This window comes from Molothrus aeneus, chromosome 7, assembly GCF_037042795.1.
Source record: "Molothrus aeneus isolate 106 chromosome 7, BPBGC_Maene_1.0, whole genome shotgun sequence".
NCBI lineage: Eukaryota > Metazoa > Chordata > Aves > Passeriformes > Icteridae > Molothrus > Molothrus aeneus.
In genome coordinates this window covers 38,456,091-38,483,123 of record NC_089652.1, presented here as the reverse complement: position 1 = coordinate 38,483,123, position 27,033 = coordinate 38,456,091, and the positions used below count along the sequence as shown (strand labels likewise).

General features: G+C 55.6%; 1 protein-coding gene across 1 annotated transcript; it reads left to right on the top strand.

Annotated features, from left to right (window-relative positions):
* The first annotated feature begins 1,215 nt into the window (after positions 1-1,215).
* ACVR1C (activin A receptor type 1C) lies at positions 1,216-26,949 on the top strand. Its single transcript, XM_066553206.1, has 9 exons — positions 1,216-1,296; positions 8,053-8,283; positions 13,628-13,858; positions 15,017-15,247; positions 16,485-16,652; positions 17,377-17,533; positions 18,572-18,696; positions 18,810-18,940; positions 22,921-26,949. Exons 1-9 carry the CDS (start codon positions 1,224-1,226, stop codon positions 23,044-23,046), a joined length of 1,473 nt encoding a protein of 490 aa, XP_066409303.1. The 5' UTR covers positions 1,216-1,223; the 3' UTR covers positions 23,047-26,949.
* Positions 26,950-27,033: the final 84 nt, after the last annotated feature.

Sequence of the window (27,033 nt, the reverse complement as noted above, 5' to 3'; positions counted from 1 at the left end):
CATGGCTTAACAGGTACTTGGCAAGTGATGGGTGGCTGAGCAGGTGCAGGACATGGAGAGCCGTGGGCAGGGAGCAGTCACCGGCTCCAGGCTTCCAGAAAGGAAACAGTGGCAATTCTTCCTCTCCTGTTTTATTGCTCTGACACCCAAACCTTCATATTTTATTGGATCCTCTCAGGTATTTTCTAACCCCCCTGCAGCATTTCCCAAGCAGTGAGGTGTGCAATATCTGCTGTGCTGTGTTTCAGTGCAATAAAACATCAGCCCATAGGGATTGCTGTGTTGGACTTCGCTGCACTAAGATGTTGCAATTCCCATCACAATTAATTAAGGATGGGGTGACATGGAAGTCTTGAGTGTCTTCCCGGGATCTCTTTAAATGAGGATTTTAAAAAGAAAAAAGTACAAGAGCAGCTTTTTCTGGTGCTGTTTAACAGCCACTTGATCCCAATACTTGGGTTTCATCTCTGCTGGGTATGTACTGTGGTGGAGGGCAGTTTGTTTTCTTGCAAAAGGAATTTAGCCAGATGATTTTTGCTTGTGAAGGTGTAATCACAGAATCCTAGAATGGCTTGGGTTGACAGGGACCTTAAAGCTCATCCAGTGCCATGGGCAGGGACACTTCCCACTGTCCCAGGTTGCTCCAAGCCCCGGCCAGCCTGCCCTGGACCACTTCCAGGGATGGAGCAGCCGCAGGTTCTCTGGGCAACCTGTGCCAGTGCTTTTCTTCCTAACATCTAATCTAAATCTCTTTTAATTCAAACCCATTCAGATATTGCAGAAACGCTGCAAACTGTTCAACATGTTACTGTTCGTGGGTGATTCGGTGCAGCCTGATGGAGAAGTCCCGGGGCAGGTGCCAAAAGGCACCGATGGGGATTTGGCAAAACTCCCAAGATTAAAACCCGTCCTTGTCCCAGGGCCGGTTTTGCGCATCTCTGCGGGCAGAAGCCCCGAGGGCGGCGCGGCTGCGGCGCGGAGCGGGGCCGGGCAGCGCCGGGAGCGGGGCCGGGCGGAGCGGGGGCTCGAGGGGCCCCGGCCCGGTCCCCGCTCCGCTGCCGGCGCTGCCCGGGCCCCGCTGCCGGCCCGGGGGGCGGCGGAGCCGAGCGGGGCGGGGGTCCGGGCGGGGCCGGCCCGGGCCCCTCCCCGCCAAAGCCGCTAAAGCCGCGGGCGGCGGGGCCGGTGAGCGGCACCGGCGGGGGAGCGGCACCGGCCCCGGGGCCATGCGGGGCGCGCCCGGCTCCGCGCTGCGGGCGGCGCTGCCGCTGCTGGGCGCCGCCGTGTCCCTGTGCGCAGGTACGGCGGCACCGGGAGCCGGGGAGCGGCGCCGGGAGCCGGGGAGCAGCGCCGGGAGCCGGGGAGGGCGATGGTCGGGGCGCTGCTCTAGAGCCCCGCTTATCCATCCCGGCCGCGCGCCCGTCGCCGTTCGGGGGGTTCGGGCTCTCGGTGCCTCCAATCACGGCCACGGGTACCGGTAACTGGGTCAGCGGGGACTTACCGGAGCGGAATCCCTGATCCCCGGGGCTTCCCGCGGCATCCCGGGCGGATCCGCCCCGGGGCTGCTCGGGGCAGATCCTCGGACGGAGCGGCCCCGGTGCCGGTGCAGGACCCGTCCCGGCGCCCGGCGGTGCCCGTGCCCCAGCGGAGGCGGCCGGGTCCTTCCGCACAGGTAGCACAGCTCCCTCAATCGGCCCTTCACAGCCCCAGCCCGCGCTCCCCGGCAGCGCTCTGCGAACCAGCGGTAAGCGAGGCAGCGTAGCACAGAATATTTTACAGATTTGCTGTTAGGTTTACTGGGTTTTACCTTTCTGTCCGTGTTATCACCAGAGCAATTTCTCTGTGTGGTGCTCGTTAGGACCTTGCAGAGAGGGGAGGTAGAGCCCCAGGTGCGGGAAGACCGCGCCCATCCAGCTGCTCACAGAACCCCTGCTTTTGGCAGGGAGGAGGAACAGAGCCCAGCTGTGGGCTGTGAAGTGCTTCTGTGTAGTACTGCACATCTGGTAACCTCTGGTACCTCCACGGGGTGTAAATCCTGCTCTGCAAGAGCTCTTCTCCTTATTTCTCTGGAGCTGTGCTGTGTTTGGAGTGACCCCAGGGACAGGCAGCCCGGTGTGCCCGAGTTAAACCCGAGCCTTGCAGCGCCGTGGCTGTTGCCAGCTCCCTCTGGAGAGCCTCCAGAGCACTACGGAACCGCGCTGGATTTGATTGTTTTGTGAATCGAAGTCCTGCATTGCTTTGCTCTCCGCAGGTGCAGTGCAGGGTCCTCTCCTCCTGCCCTGCCCCAGAGCCGGGCTCAGGCCTGGGGTGTGCACGGACCAGACAGGCAGATGTGTGCCAATAGGGGGACAGGCAGTGTGACTGTCTGGATGGAAAATTCCTTGTCAAACCCCTCAGACGTGACTTTAGGAGTGCTCCGGGCTGGGGACTCTTGTGCAAGCAATTCCAGCCTTGCCGTGGATCAGAGCTGTCAGCCTGGGTTATCTCAGCTGCTCCCCTGGAGTTTGTACTCTCAGCCCCTCACGGGCTGGGACCAGCAGGTTCTTGTTCAGCTCCGTGCAAGAGCTGCAGGACACAAAATCCCTGCACTCACAGCACTCTGCTCTGACACTCGTGTCCCATAAAACCTTCCCAAGGATACCTCGCCTGCTCAAACCCAAAAATGTCCTTTGGCAGCTTATTCCACCAAAAGTAATTTCCCTGGGTGTTGTAGCCCTTTCCCTGCCCTGTCAGTGTTAATTTCAATGCCTGGACCCAGCTCCTGCCTGCTGGGTTTTGCCTTGGCTGCTGAGCTTTTCCAGAATGGGGATTTTGAGCGTCCAGCATCCTCCTTCCCAAATAATGATACTTGCAAATATTTATAAAATCATTCCCCAGATGTTTATTTAAGAAATCAAAACTCTAGAACTCCGTGATGTCTCTCATTCAAAGATATTTTCTTCTCAATTCTAGAACAAATACTTTTCCTCTGTTCTCTACAACTTTCTAGTTTTTGTCCTGTTTGGTATCAGCCCTTCTTACAGTATATTTATATAGGGAGTGTTTCTTCCAACTATTTTCTTTCAGAGCCCTCTCCAGAGCGGGAACTTCTCCAAATTTTTCATTATAGTCCAAAAAGCAGATTTGTTTTTTTCTAAGACCTCTCATTGCTCAAAATTCTGGTTTTGCCTTCTGAGGAAATGTGTCACAAGAGAATAAATTTGTCACTTCCATGGCTGGGGCTGGATCTGTCCCTGCTGTGCTGAGGGGCCCCTTGGCACCCCCAGCCCCACAGCAGATGCTGGAGGGAGGATGGGCTGCACTGGGGGGCTCTGGGCTGGGAGCTGCTGCCTCTGTTGTACCTGTGGCAGCTGCTGGGAGTCCCCAGCAGGCACAGGTGGGATGGGCTGTGCCTGCTGGGTACACCTGGAGAGGGAGAGGAGGGGTTCCTCCCTCCTGCTCCGTGGAAGTTTGCTGCCCAGGGCTTTTGAGTGCCTGTGAAATGGTGAGCACCCGACCCCATTCATCTTCTAGGCGCGACCTGTGATTTCTTCATAGAACCCTCACACCTCTCCAGAGCTGCCTTTGACATGGCAGCTCAGCTTCTTAATGCCTGATCCCCTTGCTCTCTGTCCTGGAACTCTTCCTGCTTCTCCCGTGCCTTTCTGAGGTGGGTGACAGTGTCTGATCCCACATGGCAGAGCAGGGCTGCATCTTCTCCTGGTGTCTCCTGCTCTCCCCGGGGAGGCACAGCCCTCTGTCCCCAGGGGCTGAGAGTGTGCTGAGTGTGCTGTCCCTGCTCGGGCACAGCTGAGCCCGTGGTTCTGTGTGATGTCGCTGTCCCTGCCTGTTTGTTCTGTGTGATGTCGCTGTCCTCTGGCTGTTGGTGCCACAGCACAGGCAGTGATGGAGTCCCCATCCCTGGAGGGACCCACAGCCCGTGGGTGTGGCACTCGAGGACCCAATGGGTCAGCAGTGACCTCAGCAGAGATGAGGAACAGTTGGATCGGTCTCAGAGGCCTTTCCAATCCAAACAATTCCGTGATTCTGTGGTGAAATTGTTTTGCAGTGCTCTGAAGTCAGTCCCGCTCGTGCCTTCAGCAGCCCCCGTTACCCATTGCCCCTGCAGCTCCCGGGGCTCTCAGCCCGGCCCCGGGGCACAGCCCGGCCACAGCCCGGCAGGATGAGCTGCTGCTCCTTCCAGAGCCCGGCAGGATGAGCTGCTGCTCCTTCCACAGCCCCATGGCCACAGCCTGGCAAGCTGAGCTGCTGCTCCTCCTGCCCCAGCCCCAGCTGCTGCTCCTCTGCCCCAGCCCAGCAGGCTGAGCTTCTCTGCCAGCAGAGTTTCTCTGCCGTGGTCAGTTCCCAGCAATTGTGCAGTTGGAGAGCAAGGGCTGTGCTAGACCCACGCCCTCCCCACAGCACCTTTACTGGGACTTCTTGTCCTGGCTCCGTCACCAGCACGGGGCTGGACCATGGGAAACAGCCAGGCTGTAATTTTTAGGATCTCCTTTGAGCCCCTTTGTCCCACAGTGAAACTTTTGTCAGCTGGGCCCCTTCTGAGCCCGGTCGGTCAGGTCCAGGTGTGTGTCCTGTGGTGAGAAGCATCCCTGCCCAGGGATGGAGGTGCCAGGGGCAGCTGTGTCCTGGCACTGGGGTCTGTGCCTGGGGCAGGGGATCCAGCCTGAGTGGAGAGCCCACAGTCATGGGAGCTCCAGGTCTGTTACTTGGAAATAAAATCAAAGTGTATCTAGAAGGGCACAATAGACAATGACCATAAAAAATGATCAAAGATGGAAATGTTCTGGATATTCAGCATTTCCTCCCATCAGGCCACTTAGATCTTTGCTTTCCAATTTAATTTTGAAATGCTCTACTGCAAGCTGTGGTGAGTAGTGATGGATTATGACTTTGTGGAAGATAAGTGCCCTGTTAATCTGTGTAGTAAAAAGTTTGTGCTGAGATGTAGAACCTTGTGTGGCTCATAAGAGAGGGCAAGTCTGGGCTTTGCTCCCCCAGAGATTTTAGTTAAAAATCTCAGTTAAAAACAGAGTTTTAGCTTTTAGTTTTCTGTTAGCCCCATGGTATGTGGGCTTGTGTTAAGGGTTCAGTTCCTTCCATTTAACTTTTGAAGTTGCACTATGAATGTGTTTCGATTATTTGTTGTCTTCACGAAGCTGGTGTTTGAAGCCCTGTCCTCCCATCCCTTGCTGCCCTGCAGTGTGACTCTCTTGCTCCTCAGCTATCGGTGATTCATGTGCTTGAGGCTGACACTCGGTCGCCAAGGGCTGGAAGCACACAAACCCATCTCCTGTGTTTGCTGGGCATCAGGTGCTGCTCCTGCTGCTCCAAGGCTCACTGCAGGGCGTGTCAGCCTGTCCTCTGTGTTTTCTGGCAGTGGCACTGAGAGCTAACAGGCAGGAAATGTCGCTTTTTGGGGAAGTCAGGCAGATTATTTTCTTCTTTGAACACCAAGTCATCCTGCCCTTGATGCATGGTGGGACTCATCCAAGAATCTGGTGTGTAGTCCCAGCTCCTACTGCAATAACAGCAGGAAAAATGTCCTTGAAAACCATGAATGTGTTAAAAACACCAGAGAAGGGAAACCTCTGCTCCTGGGGTGTGTGTATCCAAAATCTGCTGTCCTTGTGTGCCAGGGTGGGCATCTCCTGTGCCCCTTGTGTGCCAGGGTGGGCATCTCCCGTGCCCCTTGGCTGGCTCCTGTACCCAAAATCTGCTGTCCTTGTGTGCCAGGGTGGGCATCTCCTGTGCCCCTTGTGTGCCAGGGTGGGCATCTCCCGTGCCCCTTGGCTGGCTCCTGTACCCAAAATCTGCTGTCCTTGTGTGCCAGGGTGGGCATCTCCCGTGCCCCTCTGCCAGCTCGTGTTCTCCTGCTGCTGTGGGGCCCTGTGGGTGCCAGCTGCCCTGGGAGGGGTCCCTCTATCCCTCTCCTGTCCGTGGCTCCTGTCCCTGCCAGAGGGAGCCCGTGGGGTCCCTGTCCTGCCCAGCTCTCCAGGCAGTCCTGGTGGGCAGCCCAGGTCCTGCTGGGGTGGGGATGGGCTCTGGGGGGGCTCAGGGCACGCTGGGGAGCGATGCTGCAGAGCTCCATGCTCAGGGAGCTGGCACAGCCTGTGGCCAGGCCTGCATGCCTGCCGTGCTCTCTGCAGCCCTGGCGTGCCTCAGTCGTTCACTTTCTCCTGATTTCTCAACCAGAGAATGGAATGTTTTCAGGGAATTGTTGTGCTAGAGTAAATAAAGGAGTCCTGCTCATTACCAGATTAAAGAGTGCCTCATTTTGAAAGTCTGGGGGCACATTTTCTGCCTGCCTCTTTAATCCTTTGACTCTTTGACAGTCACCTTGTTCCGTTCCTTGGTTTCCAGGGGGTGGGAGTCCTGACTTTTGCCCTGAGACAGAGCATCCCCAATGGCACTGGCAGGACTGTGCTCAGGGATGGCTTTGGGGAGGGAGGAGACATTTCTTGCTGTATAGAGGATTTCAGTCAGTAGTTGCCAATTCTTCCTCTTCTCTCGTGCTCTGGGGGAGGGAAGCAGCTCAAGGGTGGTGCTGCCTTGGGCAGTGGGAGGAGGCTGTCCCATCACTGTGCTGCTCCCCTGTGGCCTGCAGGCCGAGGGGGTGCCTTGCTGGCCCCTCTGGGACAGCACGGGGGAAATCAGAGCAGGAATGATCCAGATGTGTGGGGTGAAACTCGGGACACATGGCCCGTGGCTGTAGATGGGCTGGTCATGGAGCTGACCTGGGCAATCCTCTCCAGTGCAAGGAGTGGTTGTGAATGACCAGGAGCAGCCCTGGGCCGTTCCTGATGGAGCAGAACAGATAAAGCACAAGCTCTGGTGAGTGCTGTGTCCCTGAGGATGTCAGCAGGGCTGGGACACAGCCCCCCTGGAGCAGCAGTGGATGCACAGGTGTCTGTGCACAGGAGGAGCTGTGTGTGAGGCACAGCAGGGCTGTGACACTGGGTTTGTGGAGCAGCAGGGGTTGCACAGGTGTGTGGGGAGCTCTGTGTGAGGCACAGTGGGGCTGTGACACCGGGTTTGTGGAGCAGCAGGGGTTGCACAGGTGTGTGGGGAGCTGTGTGTGAGGCACAGTGGGGCTGTGACACTGGGTTTGTGGAGCAGCAGTGGATGCACAGGTGTGTGGGGAGCTCTGTGTGAGGCACAGTGGGGCTGTGATACCGGGTTTGTGGAGCAGCAGGGGTTGCACAGGTGTGTGGGGAGCTCTGTGTGAGGCACAGTGGGGCTGTGACACTGGGTTTGTCACCCCCTGCCCAGTGGGGTGGCAGTGGGAAACCCCTGGATCTTCCCAAGGGAATGTGCCAAAGGGCCCGGGCTGCTCCCCTAAGTCCACAAGAGCTGAGGCAGCTGAAGTGGCACGGGTGCAAGAAACCTGTGTTTTAATGGCTGTATTCAATCACCTTCCTGCTCTGTTAACAAAGGGTTCTGGATGGACACAAGGGCTCTGGAAACAGGCCCAGGGATTTGCACCACGTTTGTGATTTCTGACAATTTTTCTGCACGAGAAGTCAGCCAGCAGCACAGGCAGGTGTCTGAGCAACCCGAGGCTTCTGCTTTTGTAGAATTACATTTTAAGGGGGTCTCTGACAGTCTTCTGTGAGGAAAGTGTCTTGTCTTTCCCACAGCTCCAACTCTGGTTGTGTCTCTGAGCAGATTCAGTTACAGTTTTCCATTTTCCCCCTGTGTGAGGGCAGGATTGGGTGGTGCAGAGCCCTTGTGGTTGTGGCTGCTGTGGGCAGGTGAAGGGACAGGCAAGGGGTGCCGTGGTTTTGGGAGCCAGCTTTCAGGGGAGCTGCTTTTTGGGGTGGCCATTCTTCTCCACCACAAAAGACAGATGACAACTCTAAAATCCCCTGGGGCCGAGGTTTAGACACTTGTCACCTGTGGGTGCTGGGCCTGTGCTGCTGGGGTGCCCTGGGGCCGGCTGCAGCCCAGCACTGACCCCGTGCCAGAGCTCTCGGGGTGCCCTGGGCAGGCAGCTGGCGCGCTGTGCTGGGCTCTGCGTGCCCCCGACAGCTGTGCCCAGCTGTGCCCCGCTTGCAGGCCTGCAGTGCGTGTGCCAGCTGTGCGAGCACACCAACTTCACGTGCCAGACGGAGGGCGCCTGCTGGGCCTCGGTGATGCTGAGCAACGGGCGCGAGGAGGTGGTCAAGTCCTGCGTGTCCCTGCCCGAGCTGCACGCACAGGTCTTCTGCCACAGCTCCAAGAACATCACCCGGACCGAGTGCTGCTACACCGACTTCTGCAACAACATCACGCTGCGCCTGCCGCTCGGTGAGTGCCCCGCTGGCCTGGGCTGGGGGCACCTCCTGAACCAGGCTGGGGCTGCCCGGGCACACTGTGGGCTGGGGGGCACATTCTGAACCAGGCTGGGGCTGCCTGGGCACACTGTGGGCTGGGGGCACCTTCTGAACCAGGCTGGGGCTGCCTGGGCACACTGCGGGCTGGGGGGCACATTCTGAACCAGGCTGGGGCTGCCCGGGCACACTCTGTCCTGGGCTGGGGCTCCCTGGGCACACTCTGTCCCAGGCTGGGCACACTCTGTCCTGGGCTGGGGCTCCCTGGGCACACTCTGTCCTGGGCTGGGCACACTCTGTCCCGGGCTGGGGCTGCCTGGGCACACTCTGTCCCGGGCTGGGCACACTCTGTCCTGGGCTGGGGCTCCCTGGGCACACTCTGTCCCGGGCTGGGCACACTCTGTCCCGGGCTGGGGCTCCCTGGGCACACTCTGTCCCAGGCTTGGCACACTCTGTCCCGGGCTGGGGCTCCCTGGGCACACTGCAGGCTGCTCCCAGCTGCTTTCACACAGCAAACCACAAACTGCAGCTCTGCGATAAACTGCAGTTTCCTGCCTTTCTAAGGGTGTCCCAGCACTGGCCTTCATGTCCTACAGCGCTGTCCTAGGGCAGAGCAGTGGGGCACCCCAAGGCACTGCTGGGACCCCTTTGGCCCAGGCACTTTCAGCAGCCTGAGCCTGGGGTGGATGTGAGCAGCCTGAGAGGCAGCTGGTCTGTGCTGTCACCCCAGTGTCACCCCAGTGTCACACCGTGTCCTGCTCAGCAGGGCTGGGAAGGAAGCTGTGAGATTCCAGCTCCCCATGAGAGGGAGGAAGAAGGTTGGCACTCCCAGGAGCCCCGTGTGTCACCCGGCTGGTGCAGTGTGTGAGTCTGCCAGGCTCAAAGTTGTGTAACAAAGTTGATTTGGTGCTTTCTAAAAATAAATATTTATACTACTTTTAGCACAATTTTAGTTTAATTTTTTTCTTCTTTCCAAGATTTGGAAAGAAAATCCAAATTTTGCGTTTATTCCAGGCTTTTATAAAAAAAAGGTGTAAAATACACTGTTTTATCAGATAATACCTTTTTGTATACTCACAATAGTGAGATATGTTGCAGGTAAGAAAGAGGCAAATTAGCACACAATCTAAAATTATAGCTTGAATTCAAGAAGCTATCATGTAGTCCTTAATGGAATTTGAAAGGCTGTTGCTGGGCAGACCATGGGGGAGCCTTGGGCACTGTCACCTCCTGGTGAACCCTGGTACCAACCTCACCTGAGCCGTGGGGCAGGAATCAGGATTGTTTAATTGGTGCTAAGGATGATTTGTATGATGCTTACAGATGACTGGGAATACAAGCATCATCAAGTCACCCTAGGACATTGTTTTTCTTTCAGCTGGCCACAGAAGGGACACACAATTGAGGTCATGCTGTAGAAATAAAGTGCCATGGTGGTTTTTCCGAGTTGGGAAGAAAGCTGCTATTTCTAGAGGAGCAGTGGAGGCGCATCTGCTGTTCTAGCACTTGAGCTGGGACTTGCAAAGCCTCTGGTTTCATATTTCCTTTTTTCCCCAAAAAAAGGACTGAATTATTACCCTGAGCCCTTTGCTCCAAAGGTTCAGGGGAACCCATGTGAGTGGGAATTGTGGCAGTGCAGTGAGGTTTCTGTGCTGGAATTGTGGCACTGCCAGGAAGGGGCCTGGGGACAGCTCCGGGGCAGGGCCCTTGTCCCTGACATCTGACAAGTGGCACCTGGGACAGACACCTGGGTAGGGAAGGTCGCTGTGCCTTGTCTGTACGCATCCATGTACCCATCCATGTACCCATCCATGTATCCATCCATGTATCCATCCATCTATCTATCTATCTATCTATCTATCTATCTATCTATCTATCTATCTATCCATCCATCCATCCATCCATCCATCCATCCATCCATGCATATATCCATCCATCCGTCCATCCATCCATCCATCCATCCATCCATCCATCCATCCATCCATCCATCCATCCATCCGTCCATCCATCCGTCCATCCATCCGTCCATCTATCCGTCCATCCATCCATCCATCCGTCCATCCATCCGTCCATCCATCCGTCCATCCATCCGTCCATCCATCATCCATCCATCCATCCATCCATCCATCCATCCATCCATCCATCCATCCATCCATCCATCCATCATCCATCCATCCATCCATCCATATATCTATCTATCCATCCATCTATCCATCCATCTATTATCTATCTCTCTATCTCTGTGCTCTGTACCCGCTGTGAGCCTGTCCTGCACAGTGTCCCCTGCACAGAGCCACTCCTGCTGTCCCACACAGTGTCCCCTGCACACTCTGGGGTGGCAGGGCTGCCTCAGTGAGGTGCCAGAGCTCCCGGGGTAGGGGATCCCTCTGTGTTGCTCTCCATCCCTGTTTCAGGGAAACCTCAGCCCTGTGGAAACAGAATGAAAAGGGTTTAGGAGATGCTTGCCATGTCAGTTAACAAGCAGCAGTTCCAAGGAGGAATCCTGCTCATAAATCCTCTTACAAACTTCCTGGATCACCCCTGGAGCAGCCTCTTGAAGGCCTCAAAGGGAAAACCTGTGAACAAAATGTACCAGCTTTGTGTTCAGGAGGGTTGGGGTTGCTCTGGTGAACAGACGTGTGGTATTGACTGCAGGAAGGAAGCAGTGGGTGCTGAGCCTGTTTGCTGCTGCTCTTTGAGACCCCACATCACCGTGGTCACTCTCAAACTCCAGGTTAAGGTGTACTTGAGGCCCAGCTTCTCCCTGAAGGGAAGGAGTAACCTGGCATGGGGTGGAGTTTGTTATCCTTACATCTGCTGCAGCTCCGAGATCTCATTTGTACTCATGGTTTTGAGTGTTGAGGGTTTTTTTATGGGTCATATTTCTGGTTTGTTTCATTTCAGGGGAAAGCACTGGTTGATTTTTCTTTTAAACTTATTTCAAATTTTGGGGACATGGAAAGAATCATGTGTGTGTGTTCCTGTGCAAGTGAATCCCTCAGCAGTGTCTTCCTAGAGCTTCTTGATATCGCGCTCCTTGGGTGGTGGTCAGAATGCTGGCCTGAGACCAGAACAGAAGGTGTGTGGGGGAAAAGCTCCATCGCTTACAGACGTGTGGTCTGTTCTGTCTGTCCTGTCTCCTGGCCAGGACCATGGTGGGAAAGCATCGAGTGGAGAAAAGGAGACTCAGGGGTGACCTTTTCACTCTCTGCAGCTTTCTGAAAGGAGCTGTGCTCTGGTGGGGTTGGTCTCTTTCTCCAGGCAGCACTGACACAACCAGAGGTCACAGCCTCAAGCTGCACCAAGGGAAATATAGGCTGGATATTTGGAAAGAGTTTTTTACAGAAAGGGTGAAAAACTTCTGGAATGGCTGCCCAGGGAGGTGGTGGGGTCCCCATCCCTGGGTGTGTTTAACAAAGCCTGGGTGTGGCGCTGGGTGCCAGGGTTGAGTTGAGGTGTTGGGTGGGACTCGATGAGCTTGAAGGTCTCTTCCAACCCAGTGATTGTGTAAATCTATGATTGTGTGAATCTGTGATTGTGTGGATCTGTGATTGTGTGATTCTGTATGAATCTGTGGTTCTGTGTGATTCCTTGTGATCCTGTGTGACCCTGTGTGAATCTGATTGTGTGATCCCGTGTGAGCCCGTGACCGTGTGACGGCTGCGGTGTCCCAGCCCAGCGGGTCCCTGTGTCACGCTGCTGTGTCACTGTCCTGGTGTGTCTGTCTGTCTGTCTCAGCAGCAGCGGCGGCAGGGGCTGCGATTCTGTGTGAATCCATGATCCTGTGTGATCCTGTGTGATCCTGTGTGACCTATGTGATTGTGTGATTCTGTAATTGTGTGACTGTGTGACCGCGGCGGTGTCCCACTCTGTAGCCCCTGTGTCATTCTCCCGTGTGTCTGTCTGTCTGTCCCGCAGCAGCAGCGGCGCGGGGCGGTGCCGCTCGGGTCCGTGTGTCACTCTGTCTGTCTGTCTGTCCCGCAGCAGCGGCGGCGCGGGGCGGCTGCGGGCGGTGCCGCTCGGGTCCGTGTGTCACTCTGTCTGTCTGTCTGTCTGTCTGTCCCGCAGCAGCGGCGGCGCGGGGCGGCTGCGGGGCGGTGCCGCTCGGGTCCGTGTGTCACTCTGTCTGTCTGTCTGTCTGTCCCGCAGCAGCAGCAGCAGCGGCGCGGGGCGGTGCCGCTCGGGTCCGTGTGTCACTCTGTCTGTCTGTCTGTCTGTCCCGCAGCAGCAGCGGCGGAGGCTGCGGGCGGCGCGGGGCGGCTGCGGGCGGTGCCGCTCGGGTCCGTGTGTCACTCTGTCTGTCTGTCTGTCTGTCCCGCAGCAGCAGCGGCGGGCGGCGCGGGGCGGCTGCGGGGCGGTGCCGCTCGGGTCCGTGTGTCACTCTGTCTGTCTGTCTGTCTGTCTGTCCCGCAGCAGCAGCAGCAGCGGCGCGGGGCGGTGCCGCTCGGGTCCGTGTGTCACTCTGTCTGTCTGTCTGTCTGTCCCGCAGCAGCAGCAGCGGCGGAGGCTGCGGGGCGGTGCCGCTCGGGTCCGTGTGTCACTCTGTCTGTCTGTCTGTCTGTCCCGCAGCAGCAGCGGCGGAGGCTGCGGGCGGCGCGGGGCGGCTGCGGGCGGTGCCGCTCGGGTCCGTGTGTCACTCTGTCTGTCTGTCTGTCTGTCTGTCCCGCAGCAGCGGCGGCGCGGGGCGGCTGCGGGCGGTGCCGCTCGGGTCCGTGTGTCACTCTGTCTGTCTCTCTGTCTGTCCCGCAGCAGCAGCGGCGCGGGGCGGTGCCGCTCGGGTCCGTGTGTCACTCTGTCTGTCTGTCTGTCCCGCAGCAGCAGCGGCGGAGGCTGCGGGCGGCGCGGGGCGGCTGCGGGCGGTGCCGCTCGGGTCCGTGTGTCACTCTGTCTGTCTGTCTGTCTGTCCCGCAGCAGCAGCAGCAGCGGCGCGGGGCGGTGCCGCTCGGGTCCGTGTGTCACTCTGTCTGTCTGTCTGTCTGTCTGTCCCGCAGCAGCAGCGGCGCGGGGCGGCTGCGGGCGGTGCCGCTCGGGTCCGTGTGTCACTCTGTCTGTCTGTCTGTCTGTCTGTCCCGCAGCAGCAGCAGCGGCGGAGGCTGCGGGGCGGTGCCGCTCGGGTCCGTGTGTCACTCTGTCTGTCTGTCTGTCTGTCCCGCAGCAGCAGCAGCAGCGGCGCGGGGCGGTGCCGCTCGGGTCCGTGTGTCACTCTGTCTGTCTGTCTGTCTGTCTGTCCCGCAGCAGCAGCGGCGCGGGGCGGCTGCGGGCGGTGCCGCTCGGGTCCGTGTGTCACTCTGTCTGTCTGTCTGTCTGTCCCGCAGCAGCAGCGGCGGAGGCTGCGGGCGGCGCGGGGCGGCTGCGGGCGGCGCTGCTGGCGGCCGTGGCGGTGCCGCTCGCGTTGCTGGCGCTGCTGGCCGCGCTGCTCGCCCGCTCGGCCCGGGGCTGCCGCCGCCGCCCGCCCAACGTGGAGGAGCCGCTGTGCGAGGGCAGCCTGGCGGGCACGGGCAAGACGCTCAAGGATCTCATCTCGGACATGACCACCTCCGGCTCCGGCTCCGGTAGGTGCGGGCCCGGCCGCCCCCGCTGCGCCCGTGCGGCTCCGCCTCTGCCCAACCACAAAAATTCGGTTCTCTGTCGGAATGGAGGCGTTAAAAAAGGGAGCTCGGAAATCAGAACCAAGTGTGAAACCCAGCGCTGCCGGCCGATGCAACGTGGCAGATAATGGAAGGTGCTAAGCTCACCTGAGTGGCTCAGGATGCTGCCTCCCAATTTTTGTTTTTGTGTTTCGTAGCAGAATAATGTTCCTCCAAATTCTTGTTTTGAGCAGAACGTTCATATTTTAAACATTTTCCTCATTTCTACTGTGACGCCTCCATTGCTGTTGAGAACTTGTTAAACCAAAGAAACCTATAAATGAGGTGGGAATTCCAGCTCATTTGGCCAGTGATGTACAGCCCAACTTTCCCTAACTAGAGCTTTTATTGAAAAGTATGTAAACTATGCTTGCTTTTATTTGTAAGTGAAAAACGCACAAATGGTGCCTAATTTAATTTATTTCCATGAGCTGCATACCTCTGAGGATTAAGTTGTTCTTCCCTAATGCCTTTTCACAGCTCTAATGAGCAGACTTTGGCGTTATTTATGCTGAAGTTTTTAACTGTTCCCAGCCAGACCTGAGCCAGGAACAGGGCTGGACTCGAGCAGAACCAGAGCCCCATGCACCGGGGTGGTTTGTTGTGATTTCAGCCAAAATAAAGGTTGCAGTTATTAAAAAAAACCCCAAAAAACAAAAAAAACCCAACCCCCCCTTGTTTTAAGTCCCCAACAAATACGGAATTAAATCAAACCAGGCAGAGTGTGTGGCTGGCAAAGCACAGTGGAGCTGCTATAATAATTTATTTTTATTTTCAAAAATTTCAGCTAGAGTAGAGCAACTGATCGACTGCAGGACAGCTGCAGTCTGTATCAAACCAAATGGAGTAGCTTGGGCCAAATTTTAAGATTTTTACTGGGGTTTTAACAAGTTTTTTCTATGTACAGACACTGGGAAGTAACATCAAAAAGTCTGATTTGAGGAGATACTGGTTGGGAGAGGATTTTCCCTTGGCATGGTTGGGAAGCAAAGCCATGGGTGCAGCTCACTGGGAGAGGGCAGTGCTGGGGTTTAAGGTCCCAGCTGAGCCATTTCACAGGCACCTGCCTCTCTTTTTCTCCAGGCCTGCCTCTGCTGGTCCAGAGAACCATCGCCAGGACCATTGTGCTGCAGGAGATTGTGGGCAAAGGACGGTTTGGGGAAGTGTGGCACGGGAAATGGTGCGGGGAGGACGTGGCTGTGAAAATCTTCTCCTCCAGAGACGAGCGGTCGTGGTTCCGGGAGGCAGAGATTTACCAGACGGTGATGCTGAGGCACGAGAACATCCTGGGCTTCATCGCTGCTGACAACAAGGGTGAGCAGCACGGGGGCTGCCTGCCTCCTGCATGGCTCTGTGTCGCAGGCGTCTTGTCATGAAAAAGCCTTTCCGTGGGATTTTTCCTCCTGAGAAGCTGAGAGGCCTCAGGAACAAAATGTACCCAATGGTTATCTGCTGCTGTGGAATGCAACAGGTGCATCTGGGATTGGGCTCATGGGGTTGTTGCTAATTAATGGCCAATCACAGCCCAGCTGGCTGGACTCTTTGTCCGAGACAGAAGCTTTGTTATCATTCCTTTCTATTCTTAGCTTAGCCAGCCTTCTGATGAGAACCTTTCTTCTATTCTTTTAGTATAGTTTTAATATAATATATATCATAAAGTAATAAATCAGCCTTCTGAAACATGGGGTCAGATCCTCGTCTCTTCCCTCATCCTGGGACCCCTGTGAGCACGGTCACAGCTCTGCCAGCCCTAACAGCTCTGATTCTGTGTGCTGGGCTGGGTGATGGTTGGACTCCGTGGTCCTGGAGTGCCTCCCAGCCCCAGTGGTGGCACTCACGGAATCCTGAGTGACTGTCCCAGCACAGCTTCTGCTGCCCCAGCTCCCTCTGAAACACAGCCCTGGGCTCTTCCCTGGCTCACCTCCCTGCTGGCATTCCCCAAAAAGGGGAAGGCTTTCCCTGGCTAACATTTCTGTGAAAAACACCAATCACTTGTTTTTAAAATTTTAAAAGTTTAATAGTAATAAAATGGTTATAAAAATAGTAATACAATTAGGGTAATTATAATTTGGACAATTTGAATTAGGACAATATGAGACAATAAAGACAAAGAGTTATGGACGTCCAAGTACCTTTTTCTGGGCAGCACGAGCCTGAAAAAGGACACAGGTTAACAGAGGATTAACCCTTAAAAGCAATAGCCTGTTGCAGATTCATATACCTCATACATGATGCATAAATTCCATTCAAACACAGGATTCTGTCTGGTCATCATCAACTTCTTCCTCTGAATCCTGACAGTGCCTTCGTGTCCTGTGGCTGCTATCTCGCTGCAAGCCCTTTCTTTGAAAAAAGCATCCTTCATAGCATAGTTTCTACTTTAACATTTTTTTTATAACCTAAAACTATATTTAACACACTATTAAGAGAATTAATACAGCATTACTTTCTAACACAACACATGTAATATTCATTTTAATATTTGCGCAAAGCCAATCATAAAATACATGCATTTTTCACAATTTCTAATACTCCTGCTTCCTCTGGCTAGATAATGGGACGTGGACTCAGCTGTGGCTTGTCTCCGAGTACCACGAGCAGGGCTCTCTGTTTGACTACCTGAACAGGGGCACGGTGACCGTGGAGGGCATGGTCAGGCTGGCACTGTCCGTGGCCAGCGGCCTGGCACACCTCCACATGGAGATCGTCGGCACGCAAGGCAAGTGCTGCCCTCCCACTTTCCTGACAGTGCTTTAAGGAGCCTCGGTGCTCTCAAAAGCGTTCATGGGCGGCGTGGTGTCGTGAAGTGTTTTCCAAGCTGCTGACGCCAGGGGGAACAGTGTGGGTGAGAGTGGGGCAGTGCAGACAGGGGAGAGGGATTCCCTTCCCACGTCCACTGCCTGCGCTTTGTCCATGCCTCCAAAGAGATGCCTACAGAAGTAGCTCTGCCGAAGGTGAGTGAGCGCTAATGAAGGAAAAACTTGGAGAAATTTCTTCATGGGAAGGTTTGTCCAGCCCTGGCACAGGTTGCCCTGGGCAGTGGTGGGGTATAAAGCTGTGTGGATGTGGCACTTGGGAAAATGGGTTAGTGGTGGCCTTGTCAGTGCTGAGGAATGGTGGGACTCAGTGGTCTTAGAGGGCTTTTCTGACCCAATCCATTCAGTGATTCAGTAATTTTCTAAACAAATTTGGATGGTGAACTTCCAGTTTCTCCTTTTGTGCTTTATTCCTGAAATACAGATATTGAAAAAAAAATGCTCCTAAAGTTTTCTTTTGAAGTTGAGAACATTTAGCAGAGATTTGCTTGGTTCAAAATAAGCTTCAATATTTCTATAGGGTACAGTAACAAAAGTGAATAAAACTGTTTTTACATCCTTGCTCCTTGCATTAAAATCCACACTGTTGTTACCAAAACTGGAGGCGGTTTCTCTTGCTGTGAGCAGGGAAGCCAGCGATCGCTCACCGGGATCTGAAATCCAAGAACATCCTGGTGAAGAGGAACGAGACCTGCGCCATCGCCGACCTGGGCCTGGCCGTGAAGCACGACTCGGTGCTGAACACCATCGACATCCCCCAGAACCCCCGCGTGGGCACCCGCAGGTGGGTCAGGCACTGCACCCCCAGACCCCCGGCATGGGCACCAGGAGGTGGGTCAGGCACTGCACCCCCTGAACATCCCACAGAACCCCCACGTGGGCACCTGCAGGTGGGTCAGGCACTGCACCCCCTGAACATCCCACAGAACCCCCACGTGGGCACCTGCAGGTGGGTCAGGCACTGCACCCCCTGAACATCCCACAGAATCCCTGTGTGGGCACCAGGAGGTGGGTCAGGCACTGCACCCCCTGAACATCAGCCAGAACCCCTGCATGGGCACCCGCAGGTGGGTCAGGCACTGCGCCCCCAGAACCCCGGCATGGGCACCAGGAGGTGGGTCAGGCACTGCACCCCCTGAACATCCCCCAGAACCCCCGTGTGGGCACCCGCAGGTGGGTCAGGCACTGCAGTCCCTGGGTATGGGTCAGGCACTGCACCCCCTGAACATCAGCCAGAACCCCCATGTGGGCACCTGGAGGTGGGTCAGGCACTGCACTCCCTGAACCCCTGCATGGGCACCAGGAGGTGGGTCAGGCACTGCAGTCCCTGAACATCCCACAGAACCCCCGTGTGGACACCTGCTGGTGGGTCAGGCCCTGCACTCCCTGAACATCCCACAGAACCCCTGCATGGGCACCAGGAGGTGGGTCAGGCACCGCAGACCCTGGGGATGGGTCAGGCACTGCAGTCCCTGGGCATGGGTCAGGCACTGCAGTCCCTGGGCATGGCCCCTCACAGCCCTGTCCCCATCAGCCACGTCCCCTCTGCCCTGGCACTGGGCAGGGATGGCCACAGCCCCGGTGGGGAGGGAGGGAGGCTGGGTGGGTGGGTGGAGGATGTTGCAGGTCCTGCTGTGGATGGAGCTCTCTGCCTCATGTGAGGCATCATGTGCTGGTCACCCTGGTCACCATGGTACTCTGGGCTGGGCAGGGCACAGCTGCAGCATCACGAGGGCTCACAGGGCTCCCACGGGCACGTGGCAGCACAGCTGTGGCCTTTGGTAGGAGCTGCCCCAGCAAAGTGACCCTGTGTGCCCCAAAGGTACATGGCCCCCGAGATCCTGGACGATGCGATGAACACGAACATCTTTGAGTCCTTCAAGCGGGCAGACATCTACTCCCTGGGGCTGGTGTACTGGGAGATAGCCCGGCGGTGCTCCGTTGGAGGTGAGGCTTTGGCCTTTCACCCAGTCCCAGCTGGGTTTGGGTTGGAAGGGACAGTCGAGCCCTCCTCATTCCACCCCTGCCATGGGCACCCACACAATGATGCATCTTCCCAGGAATCACCGAGGAATACCAGCTGCCTTACTACGACCTTGTGCCTTCTGATCCTTCGATAGAAGATATGAGAAGGGTTGTCTGTGAACAGAAGCTCAGACCAAGTATTCCAAACCAGTGGCAAAGCTGTGAGGTAAAAGCAATTTTCTAGTTTATTCTAGGTTTATTTTGTAGGGTTTTTTTTTTCTAGTTTTATTTTATTATTTACATTTTCAAGTTTAAATCAAGACAGAACTTTTCAGTGAGAGATAGGGCACTCAGTGCCCAGCTTCTCCTGAATTTAGAAGCTTCATATGTCTAGCTGTCCTTCAGATCAATACAGAAAAAAACTCTCTGCACCAAGTGCTTGATGCTGTCCAAGGCAGATCTTAATTGATGCTGCTGCTGTTGTGTCACTGTTTCAGAGCACTGCACTTTATCTCCCTGTATTAAAAATGGAAAGCAGGGGGTGGTGGTTGTATCTCTGGCTGTTGTATGTCCTCCTGCAGACCCTGTTTGTACCTGGGTCCCATTTCTATCCCCCAGCCCCTATCTGTACCCTGGTCCCATTTCTGTCCCCACACACTCTGTTCCCAGGTCCAATTTCTCTCCCCAGTCCCTGTTTGTACCTGGTGCCATTTCTATCCCCCAGTCCCTGTTTGTACCCGGGTCTCTTCTTTGTCCCCAGCCCCTGTCTGCACCCGTTCCCATCTCTGTCCCCCACACCCACTCTGTACCCAGCCTCATCTCTGTCTTCAGCCCCTGTCTGTACCCGGTGCCATCCCTGTCCCCACACCCTGTCTGTACGTGCTCTGTCCCTGTCCCCAGTCCTGGTCTGTACCCATTCCCATTTCTGTCCCCAGCCTGGTCAGTGCCGACTCTGTTCCCATCCCCAGCCCTGGTCAGTACCCATTCCTGTTCCCATCCCCAGCCCTGTCTGTGTCCATTCCCGTTCCCAGCCCCTGTCTGTGTCCATTCCCGTTCCCAGCCCCTGTCTGTGTCCATTCCCATCCCCAGCCCCTGTCTGTGCTCATTCCCGTTCCCATCCCCAGCCCTGTCTGTGCCCATTCCCATCCCCAGCCCCTCTCTGTGCCCATTCCCATCCCCAGCCCTGTCTGTGCCCATTCCCATCCCCAGCCCCTCTCTGTGCCCATTCCCATCCCCAGCCCTGTCTGTGCCCATTCCCATTCCCATCCCCAGCCCTGTCTGTGCCCATTCTCATGCCTAGCCCCTGTCTGTGCCCATTCCCGTTCCCATCCCCAGCCCTGTCTGTGCCCATTCCCATGCCCAGCCCCTCTCTGTGCCCATTCCCATCCCCAGCCCTGTCTGTGCCCATTCCCATCCCCAGCCCTGTCTGTGCCCATTCCCATGCCCAGCCCCTCTCTGTGCCCATTCCCATCCCCAGCCCTGTCTGTGCCCATTCCCATGCCCAGCCCTGTCTGTGCCCATTCCCATGCCCAGCCCTGTCTGTGCCCATTCCCATTCTCATGCCTAGCCCCTGTCTGTGCCCATTCCCGTTGCCATCCCCAGCCCCTCTCTGTGCCCATTCCCATCCCCAGCCTTGTCTGTACCCATTCCCATCCCCAGCCCTGTCTGTACCCATTCCCATGCCCAGCCCTGTCTGTGCCCATTCCCATTCCCATGCCCAGCCCTGTCTGTGCCCATTCCCATGCCCAGCCCCTGTCTGTGCCCATTCCCATTCCCATGCCCAGCCCTGTCTGTGCCCATTCCCATTCCCATCCCCAGCCCTGTCTGTGCCCATTCCCATCCCCAGCCCCTCTCTGTGCCCATTCCCATCCCCAGCCCTGTCTGTACCCATTCCCATCCCCAGCCCTGTCTGTGCCCATTCCCATCCCCAGCCCTGTCTGTGCCCATTCCCATCCCCAGCCCTGTCTGTGCCCATTCCCATCCCCAGCCCTGTCTGTGCCCATTCCCATTGCCATGCCCAGCCCTGTCTGTACCCATTCCCATCCCCAGCCCTGTCTGTGCCCATTCCCATCCCCAGCCCTGTCTGTGCCCATTCCCATGCCCAGCCCCTGTCTGTGCCCATTCCCATGCCCAGCCCTGTCTGTGCCCATTCCCATTCTCATGCCTAGCCCCTGTCTGTGTCCATTCCCGTTCCCATCCCCAGCCCTGTCTGTGCCCATTCCCATCCCCAGCCCTGTCTGTGCCCATTCCCATTTCTGTCCCCAGCCTGGTCAGTGCCGACTCTGTTCCCATCCCCAGCCCTGGTCAGTACCCATTCCTGTTCCCATCCCCAGCCCTGTCTGTGTCCATTCCCGTTCCCAGCCCCTGTCTGTGTCCATTCCCGTTCCCAGCCCCTGTCTGTGTCCATTCCCATCCCCAGCCCCTGTCTGTGCTCATTCCCGTTCCCATCCCCAGCCCTGTCTGTGCCCATTCCCATCCCCAGCCCCTCTCTGTGCCCATTCCCATCCCCAGCCCTGTCTGTGCCCATTCCCATCCCCAGCCCCTCTCTGTGCCCATTCCCATCCCCAGCCCTGTCTGTGCCCATTCCCATTCCCATCCCCAGCCCTGTCTGTGCCCATTCTCATGCCTAGCCCCTGTCTGTGCCCATTCCCGTTCCCATCCCCAGCCCTGTCTGTGCCCATTCCCATGCCCAGCCCCTCTCTGTGCCCATTCCCATCCCCAGCCCTGTCTGTGCCCATTCCCATCCCCAGCCCTGTCTGTGCCCATTCCCATGCCCAGCCCCTCTCTGTGCCCATTCCCATCCCCAGCCCTGTCTGTGCCCATTCCCATGCCCAGCCCTGTCTGTGCCCATTCCCATGCCCAGCCCTGTCTGTGCCCATTCCCATTCTCATGCCTAGCCCCTGTCTGTGCCCATTCCCGTTGCCATCCCCAGCCCCTCTCTGTGCCCATTCCCATCCCCAGCCTTGTCTGTACCCATTCCCATCCCCAGCCCTGTCTGTACCCATTCCCATGCCCAGCCCTGTCTGTGCCCATTCCCATTCCCATGCCCAGCCCTGTCTGTGCCCATTCCCATGCCCAGCCCCTGTCTGTGCCCATTCCCATTCCCATGCCCAGCCCTGTCTGTGCCCATTCCCATTCCCATCCCCAGCCCTGTCTGTGCCCATTCCCATCCCCAGCCCCTCTCTGTGCCCATTCCCATCCCCAGCCCTGTCTGTACCCATTCCCATCCCCAGCCCTGTCTGTGCCCATTCCCATCCCCAGCCCTGTCTGTGCCCATTCCCATCCCCAGCCCTGTCTGTGCCCATTCCCATCCCCAGCCCTGTCTGTGCCCATTCCCATTGCCATGCCCAGCCCTGTCTGTACCCATTCCCATCCCCAGCCCTGTCTGTGCCCATTCCCATCCCCAGCCCTGTCTGTGCCCATTCCCATGCCCAGCCCCTGTCTGTGCCCATTCCCATGCCCAGCCCTGTCTGTGCCCATTCCCATTCTCATGCCTAGCCCCTGTCTGTGTCCATTCCCGTTCCCATCCCCAGCCCTGTCTGTGCCCATTCCCATCCCCAGCCCTGTCTGTGCCCATTCCCATGCCCAGCCCTGTCTGTGCCCATTCCCATTCCCATCCCCAGCCCTGTCTGTGCCCATTCCCATCCCCAGCCCTGTCTGTACCCATTCCCATGCCCAGCCCTGTCTGTGCCCATTCCCATGCCCAGCCCTGTCTGTGCCCATTCCCATGCCCAGCCCTGTCTGTGCCCATTCCCATTCTCATGCCTAGCCCCTGTCTGTGCCCATTCCCATCCCCAGCCCTGTCTGTACCCATTCCCATCCCCAGCCCCTGTCTGTGCCCATTCCCATGCCCAGCCCTGTCTGTGCCCATTCCCATTCTCATGCCTAGCCCCTGTCTGTGCCCATTCCCATCCCCAGCCCCTCTCTGTGCCCATTCCCATCCCCAGCCCCTCTCTGTGCCCATTCCTGTTCCCAGCCCCTGTCTGTGCCCATTCCCATCCCCAGCCCTGTCTGTGCCCATTCCCATGCCCAGCCCTGTCTGTGCCCATTCCCATTCTCATGCCTAGCCCCTGTCTGTGTCCATTCCCGTTCCCATCCCCAGCCCTGTCTGTGCCCATTCCCATGCCCAGCCCTGTCAGTGCCCATTCCCTGCAGTGCCGAGTCCCTGTCCCCAGCCCCTGTTGAGTGCCCGCTGGTGTCCGGCAGGCGCTGCGGGTGCTGGGCCGGCTGATGCGGGAGTGCTGGCGCGCCAGCGGTGCCGCGCGTCTCACGGCGCTGCGCGTCAAGAAAACCATCTCGCAGCTCTGCGCGCCCGAGGACTGCAAGGCCTGAGCCCCCGCGGGACGAAGGGGATGAGGGGCCTCCGCTGGCTCCCCGGCGTGGCTGTGTTGTTGTTTCTGCTCTACCTCAGACGGCGCGGTCAGCGCTGCGGTGCCCGAGGCGGCGCCCAGCTCCGGCGCTGTGTCCGGCCCTGGCACCGGGCAGCTCGGCGCTCACGGTTTGGGTTTGGCACAGCAAGTCCGTGACTTGCTCTGGCTTTTTTCGGTAAATCAGACACCGGTGAATGGCAGGAAGGAGCTTAAATCATCATGGCAGTGTAAAAATACCTTTTGCTGTTGTGCTTTTCATCCTTGTCAGACCCCAAACGTCCTGGAAGTGTCTGGTGTTGGTTAAAGCCTGTTTGTGAGACAAACCTCGTATTCTGTCCTCAAACCAAGTAAAAGACCAAATTAACCCAGCTTCTTTACCTGTTTTTTTTTTTTTCAATTTAATTTCAGGGACCTGAAAAGTGGTTGTCAGTAAATGCATTTTGAATTACTATATTTATAATTACCCAAGCAATTAGAAAAGATGAAAATTCCACTAAGTGTGTACACTGTGAGCAAAACCATTGAGTCAGTTCCCTATTAACATTTATTTTTATTGTCTCAATTTCACATACAATATCATGGTTAAAAATTGAGTTGTTTTACTCTCTCTTTTGTTCATTGAACAGATCAATCAAGGGACAACTTTTCCTTTTAACAGTTGTTAGGAAAAATAATAGAGGCAACACTTTCCTGTTAGCTGTGAAGGGATGAAACAGGAGAAATTCTACCTAAACTGAGAAAATATTTATTTTTAGCAATGTTTTTCCAATCACTGGCAGCATTTTTTTAGTGCCTTTTGATGTATTAAGGGGAAGCTTTAACAAAAGCCAGTGCAGCGTGTTCAGAGGTTTTTTACAGAATTCTGTAACATGAGGCTGGTGATGAATATTTACATTTCTGACCAGGTCTCCATAATATCAGAAGCCAGCAACGTGAGTTGCTATGTTAAAATTCAACAAAGTTCTGGCATTTTGTGAATTTTCGCCCACTCCATGGCCTGCATATTTGAATGTAGTGTTGGAGTATTCTTAATTGGCTATTTACATGTTTCTAACTCCATCTGGCCCATGGGAACTAATCCTGAAGATGTTTCCAGAATAGCAAAGCTTTGCAGAGATCTGCTGTGGCCCCTGCAGCTCCATGGCAGGAGCTGTTGGTGCAAAGTCTCTTCACTGGAGCTGTTGCAGGGAAGGAGGTGTTAAACTTTTACTGAGTGCAGGGTCAGTGGTGCCATCCATTGCTCCGGTTTCACCTGCCGTCCTCGCCCTCAGGAGGCCGTGGGTGGCTTTGGGCACCTTGAGAGCTCAGCCTGCAGGGCTCTGAGAGCTGCAGCCCAGCCCTGCATCCTGCTTCCCTCCACTGCAGCCCAGCCCTGCATCCTGCTCCCCTCCGCTGCAGCCCAGCCCTGCATCCTGCTTCCCTCCTCTGCAGCCCAATGCTCAGCCTTCTTCCCTCCACTGCAGCCCAGCCCTGCAGCCCAGCCCTGCATCCTGCTCCCCTCCGCTGCAGCCCAGCCCTGCATCCTGCTCCCCTCTGCTGCAGCCCAGCCCTGCAGCCCAGCCCTGCATCCTGCTCCCCTCTGCTGCTGCCAGTGCTGCTGCAGGGCGGCTTCTCACACCTAACCAAGGCTGAATGAGGCATCCAGGATCCACGGCAGGCTGGATGGGGCTTGGAGCAGCCTGGTCCAGTGGAAGGTGTCCCTGGGAGGTAAAACGAGGCAAGCTTTAAGGTCTCTGCTGACCCAAACCATTCTGGGGTTCCGTGATTCAATTCTTGTGTGCTTCAAGTGCAGGAACTCCCCGTGGAGCTCAGTGATGTGGCTTTGCAGGCTGTTGGAGGGGTGATCTTGGCAGCTGCAGGATCCAAAGCCTGGTGCTGGCTTGACTATCAAAAAAAAATTGCAAAGCTAAGATCCAGCATCTGTATGTACAAGAACACATTTATCTTAGAAAGGAAGAATCAAACCTTTATTTTTTTTAAGTGGGAAAATAGTTTCAGTTTCTCCCCTGGAGTCTCTGACAATTGTTGACCAGCCCAGTAATTTGAACAAGACCCTGTTGGCGCCTGGCTGGGAAGTGTGGGTGGAGGATGCTCAGGCTCAGCTACTCCTCACACAGGTCACAGCTCCAGCCCCAGAAGTGCTTTAACCTTTTCCCTGGACATAGCTCTTGGTGTCAGACATTACAGTCTGTTTGCCCTGGCTTTTCACCCAACTCAGTATTTTTGCTCTGGTTTTCTTTTCTCTTTTGTTGTTGAGAGGTGAATGTACATTTTGATGAATTGGAGTTGAGCGTAACTGAGCCAAGGGGCTGATGTTGTGTTGAGCTCTGAAATGTTTGTAAACTCTACAGTCCTTCAGAAAAACTCCAAAGAACCCTTGTTTTAGTGGCCTTTCCCCTCCCTGTGGGTTTGTCTTGGTCTAGTTTAAGCACAGAGGTTATGCCAAGACACTTCTGTGCAGTTTAGGGAGGCTTAGGTTTCCTCAGAGGTCACAATGTTCCTGGTAATTTTCACTTAAAGCAAAAGTTCCTAAGGTCATGAAAATTTTCAAGGTCGAGGATGCTCAAAATCTGTTACCACATTCAGCTTCTCCTAATTGATGCTTCTAACTGGGGGGGAATAACCAATATTTTGTAATTTGCTTCTAATAACAATCTAAAGTTTAATGTAGGGATTATGCACTGAAAGAGAAAGTTAATTAATGTTTCCTGTAACACCTATTTTTTTTTGTATTACTTGAACTGCTGCCCCCACACACTCCTTTGGAAACTCAGGCTGTAATCTCCTCTGCACTTCCCTACTTTTATAATTTGCACTTAATCAAGCTCATTCCCTCACATGACACTATGAAGAGTCCTACAATGTTTTAGTAATTGCTGTGCCACTTTGCTTGGTACTAGATTCAGGAATTATGAATAAATGAGTTTAGAAGTGTGCCCAGTCCCCACAGTGGGTCTGGGCTTTGAGCAGGGCAAGTTCTCCTCAGTCCCTCGAGCTCCTGTGCCAGGATGGGCTCAAGGCTGCCCCAGCTCATGGGAAGGAGGAGTTTGGGCTTTGCCTGGGGGCAGCATCACAGGACAGGGCCAGGGTGGCACTGGGGGCTGCAGGTGGGCACACGCTGGGCACCTCCTTTGGGTGCACGGGGACGGGCACAGCCTTTGTGTGTTGGTGAAGGTTATGGCTCAACCCCCTGCTATGGGTCTGTGAGGGTGTCCTGGGGGGTCCTTGAGCCATCCCTGGGAGCCCCCCGCAGCCCTGCATGTCTGTCCCCTCCTCTGTGATCCCAGGGACCGTCCCCACAGGCCGTGGGACCCCAACCCCCAAAGCTTTTAGGGAAAGATGTCCACGTTCTGCTCTAATGGGCAGAGCAACATTTAGGAATGTACAGGGAATAAGCATCGAGGTACAATATATTTCTACAGAATATAAGAAATGTGCAATAAATTGTAACTTACACTGAATGTATTTTTGGCATAAATGGACCAGATGTGTTTTGAATGTAGCTATGACATTGTGTCTAAGCCTGCTGTGATTCTCAGTCCCCAGGAAAAACGTGTCATGTTTTGTCAATCTACAAACCACTTCCTCAGTTGTCTGTTTTTAAAAGAAGTGTGAGTATTTTATCTGGAACACTGTAATATTTCTGAACTAAGTATAGCAGTGCAATGCTCACTTCAACTCTCGTGTTGTGAAATATCTGATCTGTGTACACTTCAGAGTTATTTTTAAAACTATTGCTAAAGTTATTGCTTGATATTGCAGCTGCCTGGATGTAAATAATGGTTTAGCTGTTGTATTTTGTATGCAATTTGGGGAAGACGTGGCAATTTTAATAAATTCGGCATACTCTGCCCTTGTGCTCCCATGGCCTGAAATTGTTCTTATGTTGTTTGTGTGAGGGGAGAAGGGTTGAGCCTGTAGAACCCTTCCCTCGTGGCTCTTGCACCCA